At 43.9% G+C, this 13,263-nt stretch overlaps 1 protein-coding gene across 1 annotated transcript; it reads left to right on the forward strand.

Moving 5' to 3' along the window:
• The first annotated feature begins 6,828 nt into the window (after positions 1-6,828).
• Positions 6,829-9,240, forward strand: LOC102136431 (putative methyl-CpG-binding domain protein 3-like 5). Its single transcript, XM_005587732.4, has 2 exons — positions 6,829-6,943; positions 8,552-9,240. Exons 1-2 carry the CDS (start codon positions 6,899-6,901, stop codon positions 9,131-9,133), a joined length of 627 nt encoding a protein of 208 aa, XP_005587789.3. The 5' UTR covers positions 6,829-6,898; the 3' UTR covers positions 9,134-9,240.
• The last annotated feature ends 4,023 nt before the right edge of the window (positions 9,241-13,263 follow it).

The raw sequence follows: 13,263 nt of genomic DNA on the forward strand, positions 1-13,263 counted from the left end.
CCACTAGACCAAGGAGCCCTCTGGTGGCCCTGCCCGAGCATGACAGAAGGCTCACACTCCTGTCTTCTGATCACTTCTCACTATGTCCCCTCAGCCCCTATCTCTGTATGGCCTGGTTTTTCCTAGGTTATGATTATAGAGCGAGGATTATGATAATATTGGAGTAAAGAGTAATTGCTAGTCCCGGCGCGGTGGCTCAAGCCTGTAATCCCAGCACTTTGGGAGGCCGAGACGGGCGGATCACGAGGTCAGGAGATCGAGACCATCCTGGCTAACACGGTGAAACCCCGTCTCTACTAAAAAATACAAAAAACTAGTCGGGCGAGGTGGCGGTGCCTGTAGTCCCAGCTGCTCGGGAGGCTGAGGCAGGAGAATGGCGTGAACCCGGGAGGCGGAGCTTGCAGTGAGCTGAGATCCCGCCACTGCACTCCAGCCTGGGCGACAGAGCGAGACTCCGTCTCAAAAAAAAAAAAAAAGAGTAATTGCTACAAACCAATGATTAATGATATTCATACATAATCATATGTATGATCTATATCTAGTATAACTATTCTTATTTTATGTATTTTATTATACTGCAACAGCTCGTGCCCTCGATCTCTTGCCTTAGCACCTGGGTGGCTTGTCGCCCACACCCAACAGAATTTATTGTTATTATTATTTTTAAGAACCCCAAGTCCTGCCCAGGCAGAGTGGTTTACGTCTGTTACCCCAGCACTTTTGGAGGCCGAGGTGGACAGATCATTTGAGATCAGGCGTTTGCGACCAGCCTGGCCGAGTTGGTGAAACCCCATCTCTACTAAAAATACAAAAATTAGGCTGGGCGCGGTGGCTCACTCCTGTAATCCCAGCACTTTGGGAGGCCAAGGTGGGGGGATCACTTGAGGCCAGGAGTTCAAGAGCAGCCCAGCCAACATGGTGAAACCTCATCTCTACTAAAAATACAAAAATTAGCTGGGCGTGGTGGTGGGCGCCTGTAATCCCAGGTACTCAGGAGGCTGAGGCAGGAGAATTGCTTGAACCCGGGAGGCAGAGGTTGTAGTGAGCCGAGATCGCACCACTGCACTCCAGCCTGCCTGACAGAGTGAGACTCTGTTTCAAAAAATAAATAAATAAAATACAAAATTTAGCTAGGCTTGGTGGCGGGCACCTGTAATAACAGTGACTTGAGAGGCTGAGGCAGCAGAATTGCTTGAATCCAGGAGGTGGAATTTGCAGTGAGCTGAGATCATGCCACGGCACTACAGCCTGGGTGACAGAGGCAGTCTCTATCTCAAAAAAAAAAAAAGAACTCCAAGTCCTTCAATTGTAAGTCAAGAAGAGGACATTTCTGTCATTTCAGGGTGTCTCAGGTTTTGCAGCACATCACAGTAAAATTTAAAAGGATTGGTGTCTGGATCCCAGGCAGGATCATTTGTATCTGTATAATAGTTTGCTGAGGTGCTGAGGGAGGCTTCAGTACCTTGAAATTGCCCTATGTGATAAAATATGTAAGCTAATTGTGTCTTTTATTCTCTTTTAGGGGGACGGGGTCTCGCTGTCACCCAGGCTGGAGTGCAGTGGCACAATCTCGGCTCACTGCAAGCTCCATCTCCTGGGTTCATGCCATTCTCCTGCCTCAGCCTCCTGAGTAGCTGGGACTACAGGCCTCCGCGACCCCACCCAGCTATTTTTTTTTTCGTATTTTTTAGCAGAGATGGGGTTTCACCGTGTTAGCCAGAATGATCTCGATCTCCTGACCTCGTGCTCCTCCCACCTTGGCCTCCCAAAGTGCTGAAATTACAGGCGTGAGCCACTGTGCCCAGCCCTAATTGTGTCTTAAACTTCCTAGTCCCAGGTCCAAATTGGCAAACTCGCCAGCGTCTGTCTGCATCCCCAAAGATCAAACCAGGAAGATTTATACAAGGAAAATATCATGAAAAATCATTTAAAAAAAACTTGAGTAGTCCCTGCAGAGACCAAGGCTGCCGAGATTGTATGTATTTTTTTTTTGTCTGTTTATTTATTAAGTGTTGCATGTTGATTTGTTTGTTTCTTTTGAGACAAAGTCTCTCTCACTTGTCACACAGGCTGGAGTGCAGTGGCATGATCTCAGATCACTGCAACCTCCACCTCCCGGGTTCAAGGCATTCGTGTACCTCAGCCCCCCAAGTAGCTGGGACTACAGGTGTGCACCACCATGCCTGGCTTATTTTTGTATTTTAGTAGAGACGGGGTTTCATCACGTTGGCCAGGCTGGTCTCGAACTCCTGGCCTCAAGTGATCCGCCTGCCTTGGCCTCTCAAAGTGCTGCGATTAGAGGCAGGAGCCACTGCACCTGGCCATGTTTTGTTTTTAATTGTATATATGTAAGGCATACATAATGTTTTGATACACATATATGTAGCGAAATTATTATTACAATGAAGCAAAGGAACATATCTGTCTCCTGACATAATTACCTTTGTGTATGTGTGTATACAAAGAGTAGCTGAGATCTACTCTTTCGGCAAATTCCAGTATACAAGGCGGTATTCCTGAGGTTGCTTTTATGGGGTGGAAGTTTGTTACAGATTGGCCTTAAGCAGGAGTTGGTATCTCAGTCTCTTTTCCTCAATTGTTATTGGCATAGAACTTACAAAGAGCAAAGTGCAAAAAATCAAACACATACGTGTTCATGAACTTTCACAAACTGAACACACTCATGTGCACAGCACTGAAATCAACCAACAGAATAGCGGATTCATCCCCAGTTGCCTTTTCCTGCCACCCTGTCCTGCCTCCCACAAGGGCACCCTCTGTTGTAACAGCACCTAGGATTAGTTTGACTGGTTTTTGTTTCATGTCTAGGGAACCACATTGTATGGACTGTCTTGGGTGTGGATTAACCTCAGCTTTGAGAGATCAAAGGTTAAGGATGTGCTGATAGTCATTTGTGAGTTCTGATTGCTGTGAGGTGATCCGCTGGGTGCAGATGCCCCAGTATTTATTCATTCTCCTGCTGTTCATTGGTTGGTTTCTGACAAGAGCTATGATGACTGCAGGCTCTGTGCCCCTCAGAACATGAAATTAGTGGGCACACACGCACAATGTTGAGATAAATGCTGTGTGCAAGGGAAGAGGGTAGACGTATGTACAGTTTTTGGGGTTTATTTGTTTGTTTCTTTGAGACAGAGTATCGATCTGTTGCCCAGGCTGGAGTGCAGTGGCACAATCTTGGCTCACTTCAACCTCCACCTCCTGGGTTCAAGCGATTCTCCTGCCTCAGCCTCCTCAGTAGCTGGGACTACAGGCCTGCACCAGCACGCCTGGCTCCTTTTTTTGTATTTTTAGTAGAGACGAGGTTTCACTATGCTATCCAGGCTGGTCTTGAACTCCTGACCTCAAGTAATCCACGCACCTCAGCCTCCTAAAGTGCTGGGATTACAGGCGTGAGCCATTGTGCCCAGCCTACAGCTTTTGTTTTTGAGACAGGGTCTTGCTGTGTCACCCAGGCTGGAGTGCAGTAGCTCAGTCATAACTCACTACAGCCTTGATCTCCTGGGCTCAAGTGATCCTCCCACTTCAGCCTCCTAAGTAGTTTGGACTACAGGCATACATCACCATGCCTGACAATATTTATTTTTTATTTTTTGTAGAGATAAAGTCTTCCTTGTTGTCAGACTACTGAGCTCAAGCGATCCTCCCACCTCTGCCTCCCAAAATGCCGGGATTACAGGCGTAAACCACCGTACCTGGCCCTGTACAGCTTTAATAGATGTTTCCATATAGTTTTCCAAAGTGGTTATTCCAATTTAAACTCCCACAATCCTTACAGGAAAGACTGGTCCCTCCATAGTCTAGTCAGCACTTACTTGGTGTTTCTGTGTTTTTCCCTTTAGCTAAGCTGATGTCTGTATAATAATAGTATCTCATTGTAATTTTTATTTTTTTTAGCATCTCCCTGAAGCTAAAGGGGGGTACACATTTGTTCAAATTTTGCTGGTCATTTAGGCTGGGCGCGGTGGCTCATGCCTGTAATCTCAGCACTTTGGGAGGCCAAGGCGGGTGGATCACTTGAGGTCGGAGTTCAAGACCAGCCTGGGCAGCATGGTAAAAACCCAGTTTCTACTCAAAATACAAAAATTAGCTGGATGTGGTGGTTGGAGCCTGTAATCCCATCTACTCAGGAGGCTGAGGCAGGAGAGTCGCTTGAACCCGGAAGGCAGAGGTTGCAGTGAGCCAAGATCATGCCACTGCACTCCAGCCTGGGTGACAGAGCAAGACTCCACCTCAAAATAACAATAACAATAATAATAATAATTTTTTACGGTCACTTGTTTATATTCTTTTGTGTAGGATTCATTCAAGTCTTTCACCCAGTTTCAAGTGTGTTTTCATTATTTTTCTCTGTTTGTTTGACATTATTCGTTATATACTCTGGCCTTGATGCATTTTCCTGGGGGTACAGAATCAAAACCTCTTCCCCCACTCTCATTTTCCGCCCTTTCTCTCTTACTGATGTATTTTAATGAATAGTTGCTCTTAATGCATCTTCATTGGTTCACATTTGAATTTTCTCCTTTCTATTTAGAGTTTTATTGTATCAAGAAGAAATACTGTCTCCTCATTGACTGTGAAGCTGTTCTTCCACCTAGTTTTTAATTAAAGCTATTTACTGTGCTTTATATTTAGGACTGAAACTAAGAATATAAGAAATTAGGCCAGGCACGGTGGCTCACACCTGTAATCCTATCACTTTGAGAGGCCAAGGCAGGTGAGTCACTTGAGGTCAGGAGTTCAAGACCACCCTGGCCAACATGGCAAAACCCTGTCTCTACAAAAAATACAAAAATAAGCTGGGTGTGATGGCGTGTGCCTGTAGTCCTAGCTACTTGGGAGGCTGAAGCAGGAGAATTGCTTGAACCTGGGAGGCGGAGGTTGCAGTGAGCCAAGATCATACCACTGCTATTCAGCCCGGGTGACAGAGTGAGACCCTGTCTCAAGAGAAACGAAAGAAAGAAAGAAGCAAAGGAAGGAAGGAAGGAAGGAAGGAAGGAAGGAAGGAAGGAAGGAAGGAAGGAAAAGGATAGGAAAGGAAAGGAAGAAAAAAAGGAAAAGAAATTAAAATGAGATTGAACCTAGAAAAAACGTAGATTAGCAAAGTGGAAGAGAGTTCAAGAGCAAATATTTCCACCAAAGCACAAAATGAACAATGCTGGAAAATTCAGAGACAAGTGGGATGTGATTAAAAGAAGAGTAGAGAGAACTTGGAGAAGAATGGATATCAGAAGTGAAGGATACACATGCACCTTCCAAACTGATGAAAGACATCAAGCCACAGATGCAATTAACCCCACACCCTCTAGGCAAAGGAAATACACAGGAAGCAATAATGAGCTACACTGTGGCCTACAAACCAATGACAACGAGAAAGAGTTTAGAGAATGCGGAAACCAAAGAAGCAAGGAAAAGCCTGACAGCTGACATCTCAACACACATAAAATGAGATAGACATCAGTGGAGCACCGTTTCTAACATGCTAAAAGAAATTTGTCAAGCCAGACACCTATACCCAACAGCAATATTGCCCCCAAATAAAGATGCCTAAATAAAGGTGTAAAGGAAAACAATTAGTTGTTAGCAGCATTGAATTAGAAAAGAAAATACTAGAATGAATTCTCAAGTCCACAGGGAAATAATCCCAGATTGAATGCCAGAAATGCAGAAAGAATAAATATGAACAGACAAGATAATCTGTAGGTAAGTATTAGCGCATATTGCTTTACGTAGAATTAATATGCATGACAATGGTAATACAAAAGTCAGAAAAAGCTAAAAAGAGAATTAAAAGTGTTCTAAAGTATTAGCATTTTGTGGGAGGGGTTCAAGTAAGTAATTGTGTCAGAGTATATGATTTAATTATTAGCATAACTACACAGATTTGTATGGCTGTAAGTAGCAAGTTCATAGAGAGAACAATAAAATAATAAACATATTTAATTCAAAGTCAGCCAAGTAAAGGCAAAAGGAACATTCATTAATCGGTTAAGTCAAAACCTAGGAAAAATGAGACGATTGAAACAATTTCAAATGTACTGGTAATTATATTAAATGTAAATGCACAAAATAGAATTTTTTTTTTTTGAGATGGAGTCTCACTCTATCGTCCATGCTGAACTGCAGTGGTGTGATCTCGGCTCACTGCGACCTTTCCCTCCCAGTTTCAAGCGATTCTCCTGCTTCAGCCTCCCGAGTAGCTGGGATTACAGGCGTGTGCCACCACGCCCGAGTAATTTTTGTCTTTTTAGTAGAAACGGGGTTTCACTATGTTGGCCAAGCTGGTCTTGAACTCCTGTCCTCAGGTGATCTACCTGCCTCAGTCTCCCAAAGTGCTGGGATTAAAGGCGTGAGCCATCTCGCCCAGCCAAAGTAGTAATTTATTTGCAACAACTGTGTGACATATTCTATAGGATTGTGAATAAACGTTTTGGGCTTTCTTTTCTTGAAGAACATTTAAATGGTCTTTAGTTTTTGTTATTACATCAAATATTACATGAACATTTATGTACATAGACAATTCCATTTCTATTTCTATAGAAAGTATTCAGAGATGTTTGGAAGACTGGGAGAAAAAGGAAACATATCTAAAATGCTGATATTAACTGCAAATACCACCCCGCCACATGCACACACGTATTAAATTCTTTATCTACTAACACTCTGTGTAGGTGACACATTGGTTTCTGTATAAAGATTTAGAAATGCCTCAAATCCAATGGGTGGAGACAGGGCGTTCCTTGTGGATTATCCACTGATTGCATTATCACTCCCTTTCTCTATAAAAAGGGGAACCAGATGCAGAAGTCGCTGCATTTTCCAGCAAGCCAAGGGCTGTCTGCATCTCAGGAGTGGGGTCAGCAAGAGAAACTCTACAGCTATGGGAAAGCCTGCGTTCACCTCTTTTCCAAGACCACCTGTTCTGGTGAGTACGGGATTTTTATTGACCACAAGAATGTCCATTTGTGTCCTTTTTCTTTCTGTAAAACATCTTTACAGTTAGCAGTGAGTTGTTCTTAAAACTAGATGTTGTGGAAAGTTATACCTTAGGTGTTAATATTTGTTGAATAATATTCAAAGTATTCTCATTTTTGTCCATGAAACTATATGGGGATAATAGCTTTGAATTTTTTTTTTTTTAATCCTACATCACTAGGAAGGGGAAGAAGTATTATTTGGCCTTGCAGTCTTCAAATTGTCTCCTTCTCTGGAAAGTTCTTGAACCAGAAATTGCTTGGTCCCTTTAAAAAAAATAGTTCTCCAGTTAAATTTCATGATTAGTTAGTTAGTCCCCTAAACTCACTGTCACGATTCATTGTAGTGAATTTCTTTCTTTTCTGTTTCTCCGTTTCTCCTTCCTCCATCCCTCTCTGTCTCTCTCTTCTTCTTCATCACGGAACTTAATTATATCTGATATCCTATCAGAAATTTGTTTTTAGTGTGTTTATTATGTCTTCCTTCTCACCAAGATGAAAATCAACAGAACGGTGCCTTACAAAGTTTACTTCTGGATCAGGGGTTCTACTGTACAGCTTGGCACCGCATAGGTGCCCTGTAACTAAGGGGACTAAATAATTTTCCCTCCAAAGGGGAACATCTTAGGTCGTGTAAAGGGGTAGTGTTAATCTTAATGCCAGGACAACAGAAGTGAAATGGGAAGGACAGAAACGAAGGCTTTAAAGTAGAAAGTGCCCTGATAAAGACTGTATCTGAAACAGCTTTATGAGACTAGAGTCTTCTAATTGAGTTAGAGCAAGTAAGGATTTCAAATCTTAGGAAGAACTTAATCATCTTTCCCAGTATGTCATCAAAAGATTCCCTCATGGTACAACTCTAGTTAATTGAGCTTATCAGAAACAGAAAGCGAACATGGTGTTTCTGAGGTTTTTCTTCAGGAGCAGGAGGTGCTCAGGTGAAGATGAGATCTGGGTGTGGCAGTGAGTATTTAAGGGTTGGCGAGGGCACCATTTCTTTGGAGACCAGGGGGTCAAGGAGCTGTGAAAATGATGGTGTGTCCTGAAGCACAGCAGCAAGAAATACAGAGAAATGTGAGGTCTTGGTTCACAGGGAAGTCTGGGATCCCGGTGTCCTGTTGGGGATAGGTTAGGAGGCACCAGCATGTGTGTAGCTGACAGTGGCAGGGAAGAGAAGAGAGGGGTGACCTCCGAGGAGGATGAGGAGGGACAAGGTCTGGAACTGGCCCTGGGACATGACCTTGAGCATTTAGTCCTTGACTGGCATCAGCCTGTTGAGGTCCCAGGACTCAGTGTCAATGCCTGGAGCTCCTGCCAGCAGCATCAGCATCACGTGGAGAAATGCAGACTGTAGGGTCCACCCCAGACTCACTTGGGTTCAGGTCCAGAGATCTGAGTTTAAGAAACCCTGCCGGTGCTGAGGATGTACGGTGCCATTTGAGACACATTTCCCCAGAAAGAGAGGCTGGTGGGAAGATTCCACTGAGCTGAGAGAAGCCCCCCAGAGCTGACCTTCTCCAGCCTCCATTTGGTTGAAATTTCACCTTTTCTTTTGAAAGGGGAAGCTCAAAAGAAACATGATGCCCTGGGCTTTACAGAAGAAACGAGAAATCCACATGGCCAAGGCCCATCGGAGACGAGCTGCGAGGTCTGCTCTCCCCGTGAGACTCACCAGCTGCATCTTCCCGAGGCCGGTGACAAGGATCAGGTCTCATCCTGACAACCAGGTCAGACGCAGAAAAGGGGAGGAGCACCTGGAGAAGCCACAGCAACTCTGCGCCTACCGGAGAATGCAGGCCCTGCAGCCCTGCAGCAGCCAAGGCGAAGGTTCAAGTCCACTGCAATTGGAGAACGTCTTAAGTATCCTCGCACCGGGGATGGCCGGTGAATCTCTGGACAGGGGTAGAGCTGAGCGTGTGCACAGGCTGCCCGAGCCCACCGCTGGGCAGTTTCCAGCTGTGGCAGGGGGGCCAACCCCAGGAATGGGTTGTCAGCTCCCACCGCCCCTCTCGGGCCAATTGGTGACTCGTGCAGATATCCGGAGACAGGCCAGGAGGGTGAAGAAAGCCAGGGAGAGATTGGCCAGGGCCTTGCAGGCAGACAGGCTGGCCAGGCAGGCAGAAATGCTGACGGGTAGATGAAGTGCAGTCCTGGGTTTTGCATCCCTTTCTTTTAATGCCCATCCTCTTTCCTACTCTGAATTTTCCTTCCCCACCTGTTGTTTATTAAAAGTATTTGAAAGGCAACAAGTGTAAGGAGTGGATGGTTTTGTGGTGAGAAATTGGGTTTTATGGGATGAGGAGGGAAACCTTTACATGTCGTTGTACACCTCAGTTTCTGTTTACCATGATTTTAATGAGTTGTGGGTTTGTTTGTTTGTTTTGAGATGGAGTCTCGCTCTGTTGTCCAGACTGAAGTGCAATGGTGCGATCTCAGCTCACCGCAACCTCCGCTTCCCAGGTTCAAGTGATTCTCCTGCCTCAGCTTCCCCAGTAGCTGGGATTCCAGGCACCCGCCACCATGCCCAGCTATTTTTTGTATTTTTAGTAGAGATGGGGTTTCACCATGCTGGCCAGGCTGGTCTTGAACTGCTGACCTCAGGCAATCTGCCCACCTTGGCCTCCCAAAGTACTGGGATTACAGGCATGAGCCATGGTGCCCAGCCATTAATTAGTTTTTATATTACATTCTAATTTAATCTTTGGCCTGGCGCTGTGGCTGATGCCTATAGTCCCAGCACTTTGGGAGGTGGAGGAGGGCAGATCATCTGAGGTCAGGAGTTCGGGACCAGCCTGGCCAATACGGCGAAACCCCATCTCTACTGAAAATACAATAATTAGCCAGGCGTGGTGGCGGGCGCCTGTAATTTCAGCTACTCGGGAGGCTGAGGCAAGAGAATCCCTTGAACCCAGGAGGCAGAGGTTGCAGTGAGCCAAGATCGTGCCACTGTACTCCAGCCTTGGTGAGACTTTGTCTCCAAAAAAAAAACAAATTATAATTTCAAATGAAATCCTTAAAAAATGAAATTAAATTATGTAAGTTTAAATGAAATGAATACATTACATAATTTATTAAAAATTTCTACATTTTCATTTTTAAATTAAGTTTCTTTTTTTTAAATTTTCGATTTGGGGGTACATGTAATATAATATATAAATCATATAATATAAAATTATATTTAAATATAATATAATATAAATTATATTTATATATTTTTATATATTTATATATTATTATATATAAATTATATATTATACAAGTATATATAATTTATGCATAATATAATTATACAATTCAAAAATGTAATTATATATTAAATATATGTAAGTTATATAATATATAATGTATAATGTATATATAATTTATACTATATAATTATATTATGTATTATATATATTACTACATAGAGAGATCAACAAGAATCCCCATGTGCTCCCCAATCTGTCTCTGGGTTTCCATCTGTGGGATGCCCTTCCCAGTGACCTAAGGACCTTGGAGAGCTCCCTTCAGTGGCTCTCTGCAGGAAGACAGACTATCCCTAACTACAACCACTAGGCACAGAACAAAACTGTTGCCGTCATGCCAGGCACCACGTCAGTATCTTCGACCAAGATGGGAGCTCCCCTGGGGTGCTACAGAAGGCCACAGATAAGGAGTTTGTGAATTCTGGGGAGAGAAATATTTGGGTCTCCCCTAATGCCACTCTCTTACATCTCATCAAAGGGAAAGGTGGACACTGAGCTTACATATCCATGAGAGCTATAAGCAGATCCTAGGGAATTCCCTGTATCATGAAATGATCATGATGGTGACGATGATCTTGGCTCACCACAACCTCCACCTTCCGGGTTCAAGCGATTCTCCTACCTCAGCCTCCCAAGTAGCTGGGATTACAGGCGCCCACCACCATGCCCGGCTAATTTTGTAGTTTTAGTAGAGACAGGGTTTCTCTATGTTGGTCAGGCTGGTCTCAAACTCCCGACCTCGTGTGATTCACCCGCCTTGGCCTCCCAAAGTGCTGGGATGATAGGTGTGAACCTGGTCTCTGGATGCCCCTGAGAAAGTAATATTCTAGGATAGGGCACTTCTCTGTGTTGTGGAATTCCTGGCCTCTTGTAATCCTGACAGCTGTGAATGGTCAGCAGTCACTAGTCTCAGCAGCTGGGGGAGGGAGGCATTAGCCATGGACAGGACTCTGGGTTGAGGCTCACAGCATCCACTGCTCCTTCTCCTTTATCCCCATCCTTGCTATTGTTAATAATGTTGACGGGGCACATGCATGTAATCTCAGCACTTTGGGAGGCCAAGGCGGGAGGATCACTTGGGGCCAGGAGTTCAAGGCGAGGCTGGGCAACATAGTGAGACCCTGTCTCTACCAAAAAAAAAAAAAAAAACCCAAAATACAAAATTTAGCCAGGTGTAGTGGCATGCGCCTGTAGTCACAGTTCCTTGGGAGGCTGAGGCAGGAGGATCACTTGAGCTCAGGAGGTTAAGACTGCAGTGGGATCATACCACATGCCACTGCACTCCAGCCTGGGCAACATAGTGAGACCCCTTCTCAACAACAACAGCAAAATTAGCCAGGTGTGGTGGCATGCATCTGTAGTCCCAGATCCTTAGGAGGCTGAGTCGGGAGGATCACCTGAGCCAGGAGGTCGAGACAGCAGTGAGCCATGATTGTACCACTGCACTCCAACCTGGATGACGGAGTGAGACCTTCTTTCCAAAATAATGATAGTAATAATAATCATCATCAAAGTACTAAACATATTCATTCATGTCATGCCCTTTTCAAAGTACAAGGTCCAGGTCAGGAGCAGTGGTGGCTCATGCCTATAATCCCAGCACTTTTGGAGGCCAAGGCAGGAAGATTGCTTGAGGCCAGGAGTTCAAAACCAGCCTAGGCAAAATAGCAAGAGCCTGTCTCTATAAAAATGAAAAGAAAAAGAAAAAAAAATACAGATTAGCTGGGCATGGTGGCATACACCTGTAATCCCAGCTACTCAGGAGGTCGAGGTGAGCAGATCACTCGAGGCTAGGAGCCTAAGACCAGCTGGGCAACATAGCAAGACCCCATGTCTACAAAAATTTTAAAATTTAGCTGGGTGTGGTGGTGTGCACCTGTAGTCCTAGCTATTCAGGAGGCTGAGGCAGGAGGATCACTTGAGCCCAGGAATTCGAGGCTACCATGAGCCATGATAGAGGCACTGCACTCCAGCCTGAGCAACAGAGAGATTCTGTCTCAAAAATATACATATATTATTACTGTCCATCAAATTAGAAATTAGACAGTAAATTAAACTTTCTAACAATACTTTTTATAAGTACGCATCCATCTTTGTCTATATATTAAATCTGATTTATTTGGCTGGGTCCAGTGGCTCACGCCTGTAATCCCAGCACTTTGGGAGGCCGAGGCAGGTGGATTACCTGAGGTCAGAAGTTCAAGACCAGCCTGAGCAACATGGTAAAACCCTGCCTCTTTTTAAAAAATATAAAAAAGGAAAAAGACTACATAATATGACTATGTGTTAGTAGATGAGTGATTAAATAAATTCTGGTACAGCAATTAATTGGAATACCATACCACTTATTTAAGACTTGGCTAAACACTCATATCTACCTGGAAAAAAGTCCACAGTCTGTTAAGTTTTCAAAGTAATCTCCAAAATAATTAGTATATAGTATCATAGTTTTTTTTGTAAAACTATTTTAGAACTCTAAATATAGGAATATATATTGTGATAAAATGCTTTTTCTAGTATTTATGTAGTAAATTATATTATTACATGCATAAGTTTAATTTTTCATAGATGGGACTATAGTAATGGTCACCTCAAGCTCATATCAGAGAAGGAAAATGGAGTTTTATTTTATTTTATTTTATTTTAATTTTTTATTTATTTTTTGAGATGGAGTTTCACTCTTGTTGCCCAGTCTGGAGGTGCAATGGCGTGATCTCAGCTCACTGCAACCTCCACATCCCAGGTTCAAGCAATTCTCCTGCCTGAGCCTCCCAAGTAGTTGGGATTACAGGCATGTGCCACCACACCTGGCTAATATTTTTGTTATTTTAGTAGCGACGGGGTTTCACCATGTTGACCAGGCTGGTTTCCAGCTCCTGACCTCAGGTGATCCACCTGCCTCGGCCTCCCAAAGTGCTGGGATTACAGGCATAAGCCACCGTGCCTGGCCAGGAAAGGGAATTTTGAATTGTGTTTTACATACTCTATATTTGTGAGAATGAGTACATATTATCTTATTAATTTTA

The sequence above is a fragment of the Macaca fascicularis genome, chromosome 19 (assembly GCF_037993035.2).
Source record: "Macaca fascicularis isolate 582-1 chromosome 19, T2T-MFA8v1.1".
In the NCBI taxonomy this organism is placed as follows: Eukaryota; Metazoa; Chordata; class Mammalia; order Primates; family Cercopithecidae; genus Macaca; species Macaca fascicularis.